This window comes from Medicago sativa, chromosome 8, assembly GCF_051527215.1.
Source record: "Medicago sativa cultivar Bolivia chromosome 8, Bolivia_mono, whole genome shotgun sequence".
Taxonomy (NCBI): Eukaryota; Viridiplantae; Streptophyta; class Magnoliopsida; order Fabales; family Fabaceae; genus Medicago; species Medicago sativa.
The window spans coordinates 85,874,358-85,893,869 of NC_140756.1; the positions used below are offsets into that span (position 1 = coordinate 85,874,358).

General features: G+C 32.9%; 1 protein-coding gene and 1 long non-coding RNA gene across 3 annotated transcripts; one reads left to right on the top strand and one right to left on the bottom strand.

Annotated features, from left to right (window-relative positions):
• Positions 1-921: 921 nt before the first annotated feature.
• On the bottom strand, positions 922-7,821 carry PUM24 (pumilio 24). Of its 2 annotated transcripts, none has more exons than XM_085738272.1 (17): positions 7,556-7,821; positions 7,414-7,467; positions 6,625-6,686; positions 6,444-6,525; positions 6,226-6,349; positions 6,042-6,125; positions 5,226-5,340; positions 4,442-4,592; positions 4,224-4,337; positions 4,054-4,125; positions 2,922-2,972; positions 2,780-2,830; positions 2,407-2,514; positions 2,126-2,320; positions 1,845-1,919; positions 1,509-1,756; positions 922-1,413 (listed from the first exon to the last, which is right to left on the bottom strand). In XM_085738272.1, exons 1-17 carry the CDS (start codon positions 7,742-7,744, stop codon positions 1,281-1,283), a joined length of 1,908 nt encoding a protein of 635 aa, XP_085594398.1. In that variant the 5' UTR covers positions 7,745-7,821; the 3' UTR covers positions 922-1,280. The 2 variants fall into 2 exon arrangements, with proteins under 2 accessions (XP_085594398.1, XP_085594397.1); XM_085738271.1 differs by having other exon boundaries at positions 2,126-2,326.
• A 6,482-nt stretch (positions 7,822-14,303) lies between these two features.
• LOC146902635 (uncharacterized) lies at positions 14,304-17,921 on the top strand. The gene is made up of 4 exons (XR_015023557.1): positions 14,304-14,895; positions 15,059-16,877; positions 16,982-17,029; positions 17,617-17,921. It is a non-coding gene; the product is annotated as an uncharacterized LOC146902635 (long non-coding RNA).
• Positions 17,922-19,512: the final 1,591 nt, after the last annotated feature.

The window sequence follows — 19,512 nt, forward strand, 5'->3', positions numbered from 1 at the left end:
TTATATTACTCTATTTTTATTTTTACAAAAGTTTAATTCAATCTAAAGAATTGTGTCTGAGACTGAGTGCGTCCGTTTGATTCATTTTTAGTGCAGTGTTTGTGTGTTTGTCGTTATTTAATCAATGGTTTAGGTGACGTTGCAAATCTAAAAGTATTTGTTAACTTTAATTTTACCATAGCGTTTTGTTTTTGTAAAAAAAAAAAAAAAAAAGTTTGTGAACACCTAATTCTTTTGTCCCAAAAAATTCTTGAGAAGAATGTTTAGAATATTATTATAAAATTCTTGAGAAGAATGTTTAGAATATTATTATGAAAATAATATTGATTTTTTTTTTTTTGTGGTGGCTGGGATTTGAACCCCGGACCTTGCATATTTTTATGCATTGTTCATATCAACTGAGCTAAACTCACGAGGACATTGAAATTATTTTTTAAAATTTTAAAAGAATATTGAAATTAAATGATTTTTTAAGCATCAAAAATATAAAGATTTATATTTACTCATTAAAAAAAATCTTAAAAAACTTTATATACTAAACATGACTACGAAAACCTTAAAAATCAAAATTTCAAATAATACTCATAAGTGGATCTTTGTTACAAATACTTCTTCAACATTTTGGTACTTAAACACAGAGACAAAAAGTGATCTTGTTACAGATACTTCTTCAACATTTTGGTACTTACAGGCAACTGTATGCGGCACGATGGAGAAAAAAAGTTCCCAATTGTTTATGCGGTTAAATGACAACAAGGAGTACGTTTACAAGCGAATTTGCTTTTATCCCATACGATATTAGCTTTTCGTCACATTCTCACTCTATTTCGAAGAATAAAAATGGAGTACCTATCATTTAGAATTTGTCATGATACATGTGACTATGTTCGAACCTCCAATCACAGACAGAAGCAACAATGATTAAAAATAAACAGAACGGCCAAACACCATATGGCTGACTACTAAGATACAATAGCAGGGTGTGTAGGATTCCTTGTTACAGTAATCATAAAATCGATGAAATTAAAAATGGGCAAAATTTGATCACTACTTCAAGTGATGTCTATGTAATTGTTAAGTTTTTTAAGGTTGTCAAAATTACATCAGAAGCAGCTTTCTCAATAACATTAGTTTTATGCCTTTTAACTCTCAACAAATCCAGAATAGAAACCCGTTACAGGCACCCGAAAAATGATATAGGGGTGCATTGGCTACTATATTACGCATCAATTCTCTCCATCTGAGATACAGTTTCTTTCTCCGTGCAGCATAAATGAAAATCATTGGCTTGCTTGTTCTTTGGGCTGTGGGTTCTTGAGAACTCCATTATCAATTAAAGGCTGCAACTCCTTTTTTGCAAGCTTCTGTACCTTTGAATCTGTTGATTCCAAAAATGCAGTGATAACCTTACAGCTGCAATCACAAAGTCAAGAAAAAGAAAACATAAGAAACTGTTCCTCTGTACCATGATTCTGTTGGATGATGATATGCGAGCAAATGAGACCTACCTGTGACCATGGGCCCATAATTCACATTTCCCTTTTAAAGCTTCCTTCCACAAGATGGAAGCAAAGTCGGGGCAGTCCAAGATTAGTTTTCTAATGGTCCGATTTGAAAAGAAATTTTCAAGGACGTGCTCCTCTTGTGAATCTTCTGACTTAGGCACTGCTGCAAGAGATGCTATCGCTTTGTGGAGAGAATTAATCTTATCATCCAAAGTTGGATGCAATATGCCCTCAAATCCCCCTGTCGCAACCTGCATGTGCCATTGAATTTATCAAAAAGGCAATGCTACGTAACAAATTGAGCTTGTAAAATTTAAATCTCAATGTAATAACTATTACCTCGTATATGACCTCTTTGCCAAAATTTGACCGTATCAGTTCTCCTACATTCTCAATGCATATATCAAGAAGACTCTGTAGAAAATTACAATCAAACATTACTTTCAGTACAATTTCACAATCCAGAATTTATTGATGTAAATAACCTTTCCCATCAAAAAAAATTGAATCAGGTCAGCAACCAGAGGTTAAGGAAAATACAGAGGAATACATCACTATAAAACACAAGTAATACATGGAAGGATAACTAAATTATTAGAAGGAAAGCTAAAGCAGCCGACCTCTGCAAGTCCACTGTTGATCAATAGCTCCTGCCTTCTGACCAATGGGTCTTTCTTTCCACTCTCAACTAGGTCAGTATCATCCACAGAAGTTTTATCTTCATTAACTTCGGGCACTTTCACTTCGCTGTCTTCCATGGAATCATCGTCGCCAATTGAAACCTTGGAAGTTTCTGTCTGAGAGCTTGCTTCTGACTGATCCTGACAGTGATCAAAATGAATGAAGTGATCAATGAGTTGCTAAAGTATAAAAAGATGAAAAGGATGGGAACAAAAGAAACCTTGAGAGACAGAGAAGGTATAGATGAATTCATAGAAGCAAGTTCATCAGGACTGAAGTAGCGTGAACAGTTGGGATGTAGTAATTGGAGTAAAGGACGTCTTCCATTCTGAAAATTCGGAAGTTATATTCATCAAAACATCATAAACCACATCATAAGAACATAAAATAAATAGTCTTTATGCATGGTTTTATTTATGGGATTGAAGAAGCTAGGGCAGGAAGAATAAAGAAATTACTGCCAAATAGATGCTAATTGCATATAAAGGATTTCAAGAATATTCTTATTATTATTTGATGAAAACTATAGTTTATATTGGCTTCTTTTTTACAATGCTTGTAAATATCATATGTGAAGTATAAAATAAAAGAACCTTGTCCAAAACAAGCTCCTTCAGAATTGATTGAAGCTCGCGAATGATAACCTGAAATGAGAATATTTAAAAGCTTAATATGAAACAAGTATCATTATAGAGCAACAATTACTATGCAATAGAATATCAAAATCAAACTCACCTTTGTTATCAGTTTTGTATCGTCGACAACTGAAAGGATGGAAACCAGCACCTAAGAGTTTAAATGAATAAAATATTCAAATTTTAAGTTCTAAATGGAACGAAAGTTATGACGAATTAGACTTTGTGGCAAGATGATTCCCTTTCACTGATAATGGGAGTTTATTCATTATTTTATAATTTGAAACAAGATAACTTTAAACAAGTAGATAAAGAATATTGTAGCAAGTACATATGAAAAGCAAGCGACTACTAAGTCAGTAGACTGAACAGTGGAGGCATAAAAATATAAATATGTTAGGCAAGCATCTAAGCCTCACTTCTTTTTTTGACAAAATGTAAGCCTTAAGGGTATGTTTGGATGAAGGGTTTAAGAGAGGAGGGGAGTGCTTGCTTTTCTTTTTTAAATTACGGACGCTATATGATGTTTATTTAAATCAATTGAGTGTGATTGAACTTATGATCATTAATCATGATATTCTTTTAATTGTTCTAGAATATATCAAAATATAGACTTAGCCCTTCAAAGTCCTCCCCTCCAAAAACCCTCTCCGAAATGGACCCTAAGGCTTTCTTTGGGAGCTTGGAGGGGAAGGGAGGGTTTTGGGAAAAAAGGAAGGAGCAAGTGGATGAAATAAAGGACTTCGAGAGGGGAGGGTTTTGTGGTGTTCATTTTTCTTCATAATACAAAATCCTCCTAATTTGGGGGAACTCAAAAATTGTATTGGAGGAGGGATTCGAAGGGTTTATATCAATTCTTCAAATTCAATCTATGTCGTTACAATATTCTTAAAATTAAAAATATATTAATCATAAGCATTAATTTATCATTCTCTAAAAAAATACTCTTCCAAAAAATGTGAAAGATCTCCATTTTTCCCGAAAATTCCCCACCCCCCAAAAGCCCTCCCCTCCAAACTCCCAAACAAAGCCCAAGTGTTTTGTAAACAGAAATCTTTCACCACTATTTTCCCATTTATCAAGTCTTTCAGTGTGCCCATTTTGACCTAGTTCCAGAAGGCCACATTGTTTTTTACTATATGTGTGCCCATTAAGCAAGATTAAGAGTTTGATTCCAAAAATTGAAAGTAGGTAGCTGTGCAACGAAACATAGCTAGAGTAAAATCACTAACCATACACCCATATTGATGATAAGCTGTTTTTCCTATATGCCCTTTCAATCCTTTGATAATCTTCTTTCTTTCCTAAATAGGGAATGTGAAGTAGAATGAATTATGTGCCAGATTCGATCATCGTAAATACTTAACATGTATCAATTTAAAATAATAGTTGCTAAACAAACCTTGGCATTCCCATATTTCACACAAAGAATTCCAATTTTGGCTCCATCCTTTGTACCAATCATTCTGATAAGTAGTGGACTTGATAACTGTTGGATTATCTCTGCAACAGAGGTCTTTGAAAAAACTCATTTAGATAGCTAAAAGCTATTGCCATAACCAAATTCCTTAGCTGTAACAAAAACCACAACGAATTGTTGCGGGAAAGAAAAAGGGGTACCTTATCAGCAATGCTAAAGTATTCCAACAAGACTCTGTGTAGGATAGAGTGGTCAACTATCCCTTTCTCTAAAATTGGCTGAATCACTTTCGACATATGACGTGAAACTGAGCCTTTTTGTAGACCCAACTTGGACATTACATCTAGTAATCTGACATGTAATTGAAAACTAAGTAAAAATACAATACTCCAGAAAGAGGAAAATAAAATAAAGCATCATATTGAATTCCATCAGATCGTGATCAGTAAAATTAAGAGATTAAGTAAGACCAGATCATGAAGAGTAGCAATTATTGCTAACAAAATTCAGAGACTGCTAAATACATTGCCAGCTTCATTACATAAAATTAACAATCAAACTGATGTCAGGTAATTATTTGTCCAAAAGTATATAAACAAAAATCAAAATATTCAACTTGTCATGTTTTCTAAGCAACATTAACTATTATTAATTTTAATTATCAGATACTGTTAAAATCCGTAGTATGACGGCATATTCTTCAGTGTACTCGCATATAAATTAATATATGACGACATAAGAAACCTCTAGTCAAGCAAAAGCTAATTAAGTGCCTACTGGATAACTTGCAATCTTTGCTTCTGCGTTCTATGCAGGTCTCAGTGAAAAAAAAATTAAAAAAAAGTTGGAACAGAAGTTCATCATTCTCAACAAGAAAAACGGTAAATTCTAAATTCCACTTATGATTGTTATATTATTTCTAAAATGTGGCACCTAACAATGTCCCAAATGCTTTAATATAATTCCTGACAGCAGAATATTTACCTGGTTTCCTTCGTTGGGACTTGGTCCTTAAACAACTGAAGCTCTGTGGAATATAATTCCAAAAGTAGCTCTTGCTTTTGTGCAGCACTGGCTAAGTCATATGCATGCTCAACAACTGCATAACATGTGTATACACAGAACTTAATTTAAGGAAGCTGATGTTGGCTAAATACTGAAATATTTGAATTGTTGACAACAACAATTAGTTTTGATGCATGAAAAACAGCAGAAATGCGATAAGGAAACAAAAAAAAAATTGAATCCGCTCTCTCTCTTCCTTGCTAGTCTTTCCCGCATCCTAAACAAGCCACAGCTTTGAAATAAATAAAAAGGGCAGCCCGGTGCACTAAAGCACCCACATGCAGAGGGTCTGGGAAGGGGTCCCGCCAGTTTGGTGTATTGTGCGCAGCCTTACCCTGTTTCTACACAATAGGTTGTTTCCAAGACTTGAATTTGTGACCTTTCAGTCACGTGACAACAACTTTTACCGTTGCGCCAAGTCTAAAGCTCCCCGCCTATGCAGGGTATGGGAAGGGGTCCCACCATTTTGGTATTGTACGCAGCCTTGCCCTATTTTTTACACAAGAGGTTGTTTCTAGGACTTGAACCTGTGACCTTTCAGTCACGTGACAACAACTTTTACCGTTGCGCCAAGGCCCCCCCTTAAACAAGCTAGCTTTAAATTAAACTTCATTTCAATGTGCAGCTATAAAGTTCCACAAACAGGTGAAAAGCTTTGATCTGGTAAAAACTCTAAAAAATATCTGAAGCAAACCATGAACAACTGCCAAATATGCCCAAACCTATGTTACATACCAACTGATCCAACCATGTGGCGAAGAAGAGGAGCAACATGGCCACGAAGAGTAGAGATAAAGCCTGCCAGTTGTTTCTTCGAGGCTGAAAATGGGTGATATCCAATTAGAATAAAGTGCGACACTGATAACACAAACACACATGATATCATATACACACGCGCATATTTCAAGAAGACCATTACCATTGTCAAGCATCTTCTTTACTAAGTGAACAGCATATGCACTGTAGGCTAGATTTAGAAAATGCGGACGAAGCTCTTCAAATACTTGATCTCTTTCAGCTTGTGAACAATGTTTGACACAAGTCTTTCAATTCAAACACAACAAATGCCAAAGATTAAAACTATGATATATATACTTAAAGGGTGTGAAGCTGAAAAATAAAGTTGATGAAATATACCTGAAGAACACGAGAAGTAATGTGAGACCCTGCAATCTCATGAATCTTCCCCTTCATTTTTGTTAGAGCTTCTGTCACCAGCCTAACGTTATATTAAGGTTCAAATAAAAAATTAGGACAATGAAAATCAAAAATAAAATGAAATATATTTTCTTCATATCTTTTCTGCAGAGTAACATACTTGGATCTGTCTTCTTTAGCAATCTCGTGACGTCTCATCTTTTCCCATAGACGTGCAAGCTCCTAATTGCAATTAGATGTTCAATTAAACAGATAATAATTAATAAAATAACACCCCTCTTCAAAAAAATAAAAAAATAACACATTGTGAATTCCAATCATCTGTTTCAATTGGCTTATTTAAGCTTATCTATTAGCATAAGCTTTGTGAGAGTATTTGGAAAAACTTATGAAAAGAGCTTATGACATTGTTCGTAAGCTTTTTTCAGCTTATTATTATAAATGCTCCAGGCTCATAAGCTGTTTTCAGCTATTATTATAAATGCTCCAAGATAGCTTATGAAAACAGCTTATAGCTTATACAAAAACAGTCTAGGCCTGTTTGGATTGACTTATTTGAGCTTATCTACTAACATAAGTTGTGTGAAACTGTTTGGGAGAACTTATGAAAGCAGCTTAAGATTATTTTAACAAGCTTTTTTCTGCTTATTTTCGTAAGTTTTCTGATATAGCATATAAAAATAGCTTTTGTAACCTTATGCATAAGAGCTTATAATGATACGTGCTTGTGCTAAAAGCTGCAAATAAGCTGTTTATCAGAACAGGCCCTTACATTTATTTTATCGTTTGCTATAGAAATAGTTAAACATAAATAAGAGCTTGTGCTGTAAGCTGCAAATAAGCTCTTTATCCAAATAGGTAAAAGTAAAGGCTTCAATCAATTCAATTAATTCAGTTAATAAGAAGAACAGCAAATTAAATAAAGAGATAATTAACATAGCTGACTAACTTGTTCAAGAGTGTAATGGCGTCTTCTCTTCTGTTTTCTAGCATCAGTGAGTTCCTGAAACGAAATAACCATAAAATCATAATCCGAATTAATCGATTCAGAAAAAGTGATTTGGAATCGGGAAATTGCAGAAATGAGTAACCTTAGCATGGTGACGACGTTCACGGGCGTTAAGGGGAGTTTTGTTCTTGTCTTTATCATCGGAGTGAGGTTTTGGCTTCTTTGAAGGAACGAATTTGGTAGTGGATTTCTTCGGATTAGAAGAAGGAGTTTTAGTGTCGATTCGCTTTCTCTTTTTGATGTCTACCTCTTGTTGCTTCTTCGCCGCCATTGCTGTGTTCTAAGGAGAAAGAGGAGGTAACACTCGCAGAGCTGAAAACCTGAGGTGTACTAGGGTTTATGCAAATTACAATGTACTTCGATTTTCCTCAAATTAAAAACTCTCAATAACTTTACTAAATCCCTAAAAAAAGAAAAGAAAAAAAAAAATAACCATTTCTTCCTACAAGTTTTTTATCCTTAAATTTAGTCCGTATAAAATTTTATTTGTGTTTTTTTACCAAAGAAATCATTTTTTTATGATGTAAAAAAACCAATTGTTCGTGTCATTCAAAATCAAGGTATGAGATGCAATATTGAAGAATTAATTGAACTAATGATGTTGATATGGCACTTTCATCTAAATTTAAATCTAAAATATAATAATTATATGTGTATTTTAAGTGATATTTGTCGCTTCGTTTTCCTATACATGACACTCACTTGAAACTCAATTATTATATTCCCTCCGTTTTAAAATGAGTGTCGTTTTAGGTGTTTACACACATATTAAGAAATATAATGATTAAAAAAAAGAGAATGGTTATTTTATCAAATTATCCTTATTAGTATTGGTTAGTTTTAAAAGTAATACTTTGGAAGTAGTGTGCAGAGTATTAATTGGAGAGTACAATTGAAAAGAAAAAGTTATTATTGCATTGGAAATTGAAAGTGACATTCATTTTGAAACAATTTTTTTGGTTAAAGCGACACTCATTTTAAAACGGATGGAGTATTATATAGCGTCACTTTTTTTTTTTACAAAATATATGAGCGTCACTTGCCAATTCCAACACTTTGTTACACTTTCTTTCAAAAAAAAACAAAACTTTGTTACACTTATACTTGTCGATATTTGGATGAGAAATACAAAATGTTCACTTCATGTGTTCATATTGCATGTTGTATTTGGATATATTCTTTTGAATATGAATCTTGTTCAAACAAAGGAAGAATCTCGTTCCCATTGGCAAAGTTGTATTTCTTATAACTTATATTTATTTGTAGTTTTCTTTCATTTTGTTGTTGATTTTGATTTTGAAGAAAGTTTGAAGGCAAATTGAGACAAGGTTTTCTTTAAATCATTTTTGTCAAATTTTGATTTTGGTGTGGTTTTTTTTTATGGATTCCTAAGAGACTTCAAATGACGATCCAGATGATGTTTTTAATATAGTAGGGAGACTCGTTTTTAGATAATGCTTGTTGTAGAGAACCGGTATAGGAAAAGGTTGTTTTTTAAGGAGAGGGGGATCATTTGAGTTATTAGTAATTTGGTTGTGATGAAGTTTTTGAAACAGGGTGAGTAGGTGAAGGACTTGTTTTTGAATCATCATCAATGTACCGGTGTCAGCTTAAGCTCAAGCTGATCTTCACATTTCAACTGGGGAGAATGGTTTTACCTTACGAATCTTCTTTTCCAGATACGGTGGAGTAGAAATTACACTTGTAGGTGTGTTGCTATGTCTTATCAATCCTCCATCCTTCTCAAATGAGACAAAAACATTCTTTATCTCTAGTCACATGTCTTAAGCATCCACCGTTCATGTATAGTATAGTAGTTTTTTCTTTACTCATAGATGACATTACTGCATTTCAATTTAATACAGTTTTATGGAGTGACATAAGTCCTTGATGGTTAATGTTTCTTTTCTCGTAAGATATTTTTTTAGGGGAAATAGTCACTTTAATCCCTGAACGAAGAACGAATAGTCATAATAGTCCCTCAATGTATCGAAATTTCAAAATAGTCCCTGATTGTGCATTTTGTTAGTCAAAATAGTCCTTGATATTAAAATATTTCGTTAATATTGTCATATTAGTCCTTCAGTAGACTTACTTATTATCATATTAGTCCTTATACGTATTTACTTATTGTCATTTTAGTCCCTATATAAAAAGAGTTATTGTGAGTATTAAGGGATTATTTAAGCATTAGGGACTATTTTGACTAACAAAGTGGACAATCAGGGACTATTTTAGAATTTTGATACATTGAAGGACTATTATGACTACTTGCTACACATTCAGGGACCAAAGTGACTATTACTCCTATTTTTTTAAGATAGCAATTCGGTTCTATATGTCCAAATTTGGTGATATGACCTAGGCTGAGAATGTTATTTTCTTTTTTATTTTAATTTTTTTTCTTAGCGAAAGAAATCAAAAAATTCATATTTATTACAATATACATGGAGTTTGTATTTGTGACTTTTTTTATTCTTTTGCGAGGAAAAAAAAGTTTTTATAAAATAAACAATTGATTGGTCCAAGTGGTAAGGAATTTGACCCTTAAACATGTGGTCAATGGTTCAATTTCAGGCTCATGCATATGGAAAAAATTCACTATGGAGGAGAGAACTCGCTTTGTATACCCCATAGATTCTCGAATAGAGATCTGTCACTATTAAGTGGTGGTGGTAGAAACTCAGTACCAATATTATGGTAAAAAAAAAAAAATCATACATTTTTTGAGAGGTTTTAAAGCCCAAGACTTTTTTGACAATTAGGTAGTACTCCCTCCGTTTCAAAATACATGTCCAGTTTTTGCAATGTGCACTATTCACTTGACTTACTTTGATCATATTTTTTAACTAATATATAAATACAAATATTAGCATGTATGATGTTGTTTGATTTGTCTCGATAAATATTTTCAAAATATTAAATTTTTATAATTTTTTACTTTAGATAATTAAAGATATTAACGGTCAAAATTGTGTATTGGCATATGTGAAGTGGTTGACTTGGACATGTATTTTGAAACGGAGGGAGTAATAGATTTGATTGATTAACATTATGATTCTAACTTGAGCTGCAAAAAGTTTGATTGGTGAATTCTTTTATTAACATTATGATTCTAACTTGAGCTGCAAAAAGTTTGATTGGTGAATTCTTTTGCGATGTCGGAAATCTATGATAAAATCCCACAACATTATGACTCTTAACATTATGTCTGACTTTTCATGCCTGGCTTGCACTCTCGGTAGAAGAGTCTATACGGTACAAGAGTCTATACTTATGGTATAAGAAATTCTCTCAAGATTTACTATTTTGTTGGATTTCTCGAAGAATAAACTCTTCTTATTTTTTTTACCTCTTTGCGCCGTTTCTCGCATTCTTTGAAACCCAAAGATTTCTTACATGCTCACTACCCACTTATACCAATTCTTTTTTTTTAGAAGCTAAATTAACCCACCTTAATTGACATCGGAGAAAATCGAACCTGAGACCTCGAGGAAGAGCACACTCCCAGATCCCAAGCCAATACCACCAGACCAACCACTTATCCCAATTCTTAACTTGAAAAATGTATTTTCGTAAGTCATTATTGACACCTCCATGGATCAATAACCAATGACTATGATGCCACTCAGGATTTAATAGACAAAATAATGATAATGACACACACACTTAAATAATTGATCATAGAGAGATGAAGAGAGAACAATTGAAATAAGTTTTCTATTGTTGAATTGATTATGGTGATCATTGTAGTTGATGGTTCTAGAAAGAGAAATGATATTTTGACAATCACTTTTTGACAACTTTTGGACAACTTTCTCTCTCATACTCACATGATATTGTTATCCTCTCTCTTCCTTTTTCTCTCTCTATTGTTTTTGACCAATAAGAAATGAGAAAAACAAGGTTGTCAACAAAGTTGTCGTCAAATGGATGTCAAAATATCATTACTCTTCTAGAAAATATACCAATACACTTGTGTTTATATTAGTCTTAAGCCTCATATTGGAAAGCACAAACTCAAGCACAAATCTATTTAACTAACCTCCACGTGTAACCACCTCTAGCAACCACCAACTAACTAAAGTAACACAACTACTTACACTAAATTTGAATTAATCTCTCAATAGATTTTCCTTTGGGTTCATGTTCTACATAACAGAGAATGAAATCAAGAGTCATGTCTAGATTAGGAAGAAAGAAAAGGGGCCTGAAGGAGTAAGGTATGCTCCTTTGTTGGGTAAAACCAATCGTGAAGATTCACCGAAGACGCAAGGAATGAGAGTTGGGTCAAGTTCCTCAAGAGGGAAGGTGTTGACGATGATGAGATTGATAGAGTGATGATAATGGCGATAATGATGAGAGCTGAGAAAGTCAAGGATGCAACGAGAAGGTCAATGAAGTGATGGCGATGAGAATGAGCTATGAACCATTGTTAGAGCCGTCAAAATGGCTTGGGGTCATCCTGTCAATCCATATAAAACTTATGGTTTGGGCCTTAAATACACAGATGTATTTCGGATTTTTATGTTTTATTAATGTTTGAATGTTTAAAAATTATATTATGTTGTTAATTGTTACGTTATAAATTGAATTTTTTGTTTGAACATATGGTCAAAGGCCAAAACAGTTGACTAAATGCTCTAAAACAAAGACTCGGCCAAAACAGATAGCTTCTGCCTCTGTGCCGATGCAGTTCGGATTATACAATCCGAACTATTTTTACACTTTCCGGATTCTATAATCTGGAAACATCATTTTCACCCCAAATGTTGACTTTCTACTGGGTGATTGACACATTTCGGATTACATAATCCGGAAAGTGTAAAAACAGTCCGAATTGTATAATTTGAATCCATCCATTGCACATTGGCATCAACATCCACCAGGTTGGTTTAAGTTCCAAAATCCACGAATTCTTTTGGATTTCATTATCCGAAAGGAGTTCGGATTATGTAATCCGGACTAAGGGTATTTTTGAAGAAAAAAATAGGCGCGCGAGGAAATGAATAGGGCGGAAAAAGTAATAGTCAAATTTTGTAGGGCTTTTTAGCTCGGCTCTAAATAACCCGCCATCCATTAAGGCTAGCCCGTATGGGCCATGTGTAGCATGTTTGACCCGCATAACTCAAAATGCTAAATAAACTACGAAACGCTAGAGTTGAGGACTGCTATTTCTAGCGAGAAATAGCAACACGAGAACTTCATGAAACATGCTCGCCATAGGATTTTCATTTAGTGGAATAAATGGGTGGTGGGATGGAAAAAGCAAGGTTTTGCTACAATAACAAAACAACACAATACATTGTTCGAAATATAATCGCTATTCACTTTGTCGCTATAACAAGCATTACCCCACTAGAGTTTTACCTTTCATTAGCCACATACATGTTTTATTTGATCGAATAAATTATAAGTTGGTTTAATGCATAGATACTAAATAAAAGACAAAAAAACATCAAGTTTATTTTAAAGGAAAAATTCAAAGTTTTATGAATTGTAAAACGTGAAAATATTGTTAGATTTTATGAATTGTAAAACGTAGAAATATCGTTGGATGAAAGTTGGTAAACTTATGTGGTTGCGCCACTCCAAAACATCTATCTATATATAAAAGTTAACCCGAACGCATATTTTAGCCCTAATTTTAACCTAAACCCTAGGGCTAAAATTTACTGTTTTATCCCTATTTCCCAAAACAAGTTCACGTGTTTCTTCTTCTTCCTCTTATCATCATCACCACCGCCAACCCTCTCCCCCATCCATCGGAGACGACCAACCATCTCACCATCTCTTCTTCACACTCCACCCAAACACACTCCTTCACTGCCTCCTCTTCATCCAAAACTGTTTCGGCTTCTTCACACCACCTACCGACGCTCAAACGGAACTGCCGATCTTCCAAACCACCGGAGTCGCCACCAACGACAACTTTTCGTCCTTCAGATGGATTAACGATTCTCAACCGTCCTTCACCATTAGCGATTTCAGATTCTCACCCCAATTTTTTGATTCTCCTCCATCACTGAGTCCAAAAGTTTCGATTTTGAATCCTTAATTCCTATACAGAAACACAAACGATGATCCTTCCTATATGAGAATGCGTCGGAACAATCCATGGCAACCTATCACGATGTAACAGCTAGGAAACCTCAACGAGTCGGTAACAACAAGCGAACCTAATACAGACACAGAGAAGCAAAAAGGGGCTTCTCACTTCTCTTCTCAATAACCACACGAAAGTGAAAAATTCGGGTTTTTTAGCTCCAGCACAGATTGCAGCAGGTAACAATGTACTTCTCATCGTTGTCGATTTGTGTTCACGGCTTTCATTTTATAATGATTTTATCTATTTGTTTTCCATTTTTATTTCGCATATTCACGTCATTTCTAGATTACACATAACGACATTTTTTCTTCTTCTTCCTATTTATATTGCTTCTGGCTGCAACTTGAGCACCTTCATGTTTCTTACTATTGAAATTGTATGAATTAAACTACTGGCCTATTGTCCTGTTAAAAAATTACCATAATTTTGAATGTTGGTGTTGGGTTTTAAACTCTTTTTTATCTGATTGAGGGTTTTAAAATAACTCTATATTAAATTTTTTTAGTTTTTTGTGCAAACATATTATATATTCTCTCAATAACAATGAGAAATTGAGGGATTCTAAGTTCGGCCATTCTTACTTTTTAAAATCCATTAGACTAATAACTCTATCTAAAATTTTTGTGATGTTTCTTTCAAATCTAAAATTGTGTATATGTGAATAGGTATGTTGGGATGCATAGTACTTAATTTGGTAGCAATATTATCTCTCAAACTAGAAATTCATCTTTCTTATCTTGATAATTGATTTACAAAAATAAGCATAGTTTATTTGCTAATTATGTTTGTTTCCAATCCCATTTTGATTAAGTATGTGTCGTGGTGCTGCATTTGTGTTTCTCAGTGGTGTTCTTTGTGTTCAGTGGTCAAGTGTGATAGTTTTAAGGGATACTAAATTCTTTCAGAAGGTTTTAGTTTTGGATATGGAAAATCAGTGATTGAATTTTGTTCTTATTCTCTCTTTGATCCATCCAAGTAAAAGTAAATTGATTCGCTTTAGCCCTTTCTAACTAAGCTTAATAAACCGTTTTGATTCACATATATTGAGAATATGAAATATGACTTATTTAACACAATTTCATAAGTTGTTGATTTCAGAACATAGATGGAGCTTGAGGAAGATCGATTATCAAGCCTGCCGAGAATAATTCTTCATCACATTCTGTCATTGTTACCAGAGAAAGATGTTGCTAGGACAAGTGTTTTTTCCAAGGTGGTGGTGGTGAACTCAGCGGCTGGTCCATAGTTATGAGTTGCGGCAGCTACAACGAGGCAAACCTGTTATGATGGGTTACTCTTCTCCAATGAATGAGGTAATTGCTGAGCATTTCGACAACGATTCGGATTCAAAAGTTGAGGCAACGCTTAGATCTGCTCCTCATATCGTATCATATCATTCTTGAGAGCAGCCGAATCATTTATGTTTGTTTGGTTTTGTCTGTTCTTGCTGATTTGTTGTTTTTTCTTTCTTTTCAGATCTTATAAATAACATTCCTCATTAGACTGAGAAATTGTTTGGGGCTGTCTTTGTAAAAATAGGTTTGTTTCTTTTTGTTTCCAGAATATTCTTTTTGTCAAATTATAAGACATTGTATTCAAGCTATTGTTGAGTTAATAATTTGTAAATCATGGTAAATACTCAATGATTTTGATCACATGTCAACAACTTTTTAACTTTACAGTTTCCTTCACTTGCTCCTTCTTCGTATCTTTGCAAAACTAAAATTCTTAGTTTAGGGTTTTTGTAGAACATTGTTTTTTTTTCTTTTTACAGAAGTGAAGGGCATTGTTTGGAAGCATAATGTGTGTCAATTAGTTCATTTAAGAATGCTTTAAATTTTTATCTTTTTCATTTTGTAGAAGTCTATTTTGACTCATTGTTGCTATATTGATGTGAGAATTGAATACATATTCCATGCGAAAGATTTGTTTTGGTAATTAAGTGCTTTGATTTGGTCATGTTGTGTGCTCTGATATGTGATGGCTGATTCTGTAAAGTATTTTAAAACTCAAGTGTTCATATAAAAGTTTGCAGTTAAAGATCTTTAGAAATGGACATTGACTGACTTCTAAACATTTTAATGAATAAAAAAATCTGTTCACTTTCAAAATATTAGGTTGTTGATTATCTACTCTTTAAATGCTTATGACTCTCGATTCCCCACTTTATCGTTTGGTGTAGTCCTCTTCATTTATATTTATGGGGAAACTACAATCATTCATGCTTTGCTTCTCACAATTTTCTTCAATTTCTTTTTTCATTGAACTATTTTGGAATTGTTACTATCATAATTTATGGGCAGGTATAGTTATGATAAGTCATTATGATCTCTTACTCCATTGAATTAATTTTAGGAAAATGCTAGATATCAAGAATGGATTTTCTTGATGAATTCAAGAATGACATGGCAGAATAATCACCCTTAGATTTTAATCTTATTTATTAAAGTTTCATAAAAAAAAATACATAACACCCACCACCCCATGATTTCCGGCCAGGCTGAGATTTTATTGGCTAACATTAATTTCGGGACAATTTCTTGATAAAATCTTTCTTGATAAATAGCATTGCTCTTAATTTTAAGTTAGTTCTAATATGTACTCTTGGTGAAAGTATGATATTTGATAAGCCTCCTTCCCACATGCTAACAAATGTGTGAAGAAGCAACTATACCTTCTCACTATTTCTCCCTTCCCACTCTACTGGCAATTTAAGCCTTCCTACTCTCATGGCAATTTATGTGCTATTTTTTTTGGAAAGGAATAACCAGTTGCAAACATTTTCATTCTTTTTTTCGTTTTCAATGGTGAGGTTTTCTTATTTTTAGTTCCTTCATACGTTTTGGTGTTTTGGTCTTCTACTTCTATCAACTTCTAATCTGTAATTTTTATGGTTGTATAGTGTACAATATTGGTGGCCGTGTGGTTTGTTTGTCATACCTCTCAATATATCTCATGTTATTTGTCTTAGCAGCATTATTTGTATTTACATGGATTGGTTTATTTGTTTTCTGTGTTTTCTTTTGTGATTCATGTGGAACTGATCACAATATGATGCACTAAACTTTTTTTTGGCAATTGTTTATGGAGGATTCTTATATACAAGTTTGTTAATCCTAAAATAGAAGTTTGATTTAATTTCTCTTTCATTCCAATGATTTGAATGTCTCTTTCATTCTAGTTAGAAAAACACATTGTGCTACTTTAATCTCAAGGTAATTTTCTGCATAACAGTAAGAATTGATCCATTCCTCAACTTCTCCCTTCGATCTGCTCAAAACTTCTTCAGCTGACAGTAAGAATTGTTCCATTTCTCCTTTATTGCATCAAATCTCACCTATCATTTGTGTATTCTTCTCTTCTTCTCAAAAGTTTGATTTCAGTCCTTTTTTACTCTAGGTTACAAGCAAAAAATTGAAGGCAAGTGAGAGGAGGAACACAACTCAGGTTCCTTTTATTATGAATATTATAGTTTCATTGCATGGAATCATTTTTGTCTGTTTATGGTACATATGTTTATATTGCTTTGTGTAGATCTTTTTTGCTTTCAATTGATTCTTTCTCCTATATATACTTACTTTAGGACATCACTAATTTCATGCTTTGGTAAATTATAGGAGCCTTTTGTTTTTTCATAGGTCAGATCGCATCAAAGCTTTCATTTTCTCCTGCTTTTTTTTAGCTATAAGGGTAACCTGAATTATTTATTAGTGTTTGAATAAATTTGTTATTAAGATTTTTCATGATGGTGCCATAATGCTTACAGAACAATTGTAGATATTTTTTAAATGTTCATATTCATAATGACAAATTCATGTGGCTGTTTTGCTAGAGATAATATTCCAAATGTCCCTGCTATAAAGTTGGTCCTGATTTTAAGTTTTGGAATTTTCGTGTCTCTTTTTGAAGATTTTTATTGGTAGTACTATCTTATAAAGTTTGTCCTACACCAAATTCAAAATAGTCACATATATAGATTATTTACTTCCTTTTTAAGTGATATGTTAATATTGTTTCCTTTTATCTCTAATCAGACCTCACGCCAACATAAGGAACATAAGTGTGAAGGTGTCACAAGCTTCTTGAAGGAAAAATGCCGACTACAAGTATATGATTGTAAATGAGGACACATTGTTTGACAGAGACACTTCATATTGGATAGGTGTGGGAGACTGTTTACAGAGCAATGGATATGTCTTTTGGGAAATAAAGGAAGGACATTGGTTACACGTGAGATTATACATACTTGATGATAGGAACAAAATGATATGTTTAGAAATGGATCAAATAATACAAGATTGTAATAAAAAAGTAATAAAAGATTTGGTTGTAAATTTGTTGTGCTCTAAGTTATATTGTTAAGTTATGGTGATCTTTGATGTATAATGAACAAATAATGTATTTGTTGATTTTATTTATACCGCTTTCCATTTTCGTTTATATATGTGTGTGTTTCATTCATATATACAACAATCAACTAAATACCAATGTTAAGTCGAATGTGGTTTATAAATAAGTTTTCTGTAATATGTAGTATTTCATTGTGTAATATTATTTTTTCTGACATATGGCCATTTTTAAGGTATTAGCAAAGTATCGAACTTTTATGGTTTTAGACGACTTTTGTCATTTCAATATTATATTACTTATATTCGCAAAGTAGATGTTTCATTATAAAATAAACTGCCATTGCAATCTTATATTATTTTATACTTCATTGTCAATTATTACTATCGATATGACCCGTGCTCCGCACGGGTCGATGGTCTAGTTCATGTAAATTTATTTATCTTTCTCTATTTTTAATTTATTATACTTTTGACACCTCTAACCAAAGGTGGTAATATTTTAGGGTTCACCACGTTTTGTTATCAATGTAATCTTAGTAGTAATTTATTAATCTAATTAAAACTTCTGTTTAAGTTTGAACAAAAAAAAAATTATGTTTGAGTGTTTTTCTTGCAAGACCATTTATTTAAGTTATAAAAAAAATAAAAAGTTAATATATTTTATTTAAACGTCGATGTGGTATCCAACCATGCAATTCTCTTATTGGCAAGATCACCTCAATTTTAAGTGTTGGGTCCAATTTTAGAATTTTCAAAAATAGAGAATCAAAATTGTAAAATTAAAAAAAAAAAAAAAACAAGGGGACCAAAATCCAAAATTTAACAAAAAAAGATGACCGAATTTGTGATTAAATCTGTATTTTATTACACATTTTTAGTTATAATTAAAAAAAATTAGACAAAAGGAAGATGTAGACAGATTGCACCAACCCAATAATATAGTAAGCAATAATTGAAGAAACAAAAGATAAAGGGGGATTAAACCAAATCCTTCTAAAAATAGCAAATCTATAGTTAGAAAGACCTGCTTGTGTTTCAATTACATCGTGAAAGACAGTTTGCGGTAATTAATTCCGCCAAATACATGAGTTGCTGTCAAAACGGGCGGCCCGGCCCTAAACGGGCCGGCCCTAACGAGCTTCAAGCTTTATCGAACCGGGCCAAAAAGCCCGGTTGAAAACGGGCTTGAAATATATTACCCATGCCCAGCCCTACACGGGCCACGGGCTAACGGGCCGGCCCGTATTAAAAATTACATTTTTTTATATAAAAAAAGTAAATATAAAATACTCCTATAATTTTTTTTATAAATAATATTTTTAATATGTTTAAATAATGTCTAGTACAAAAATAAATTGTAAACATTTTCCTACACTAGTCATAAACTAAAACGGCGAGGAAAACAATTTTAAATAAATTAGATACGTTATGGTTATAGATATTTATATATTCGATCTTTAAAATTATAAATAACGAAACGAGTAAATATAATTTTATATTACATTTATATGTGTTAATTCATTGAATTTTTACTTTTATTTTTTACTTTGATAATCAACTAAGTAAAGAATTATTTGAAAA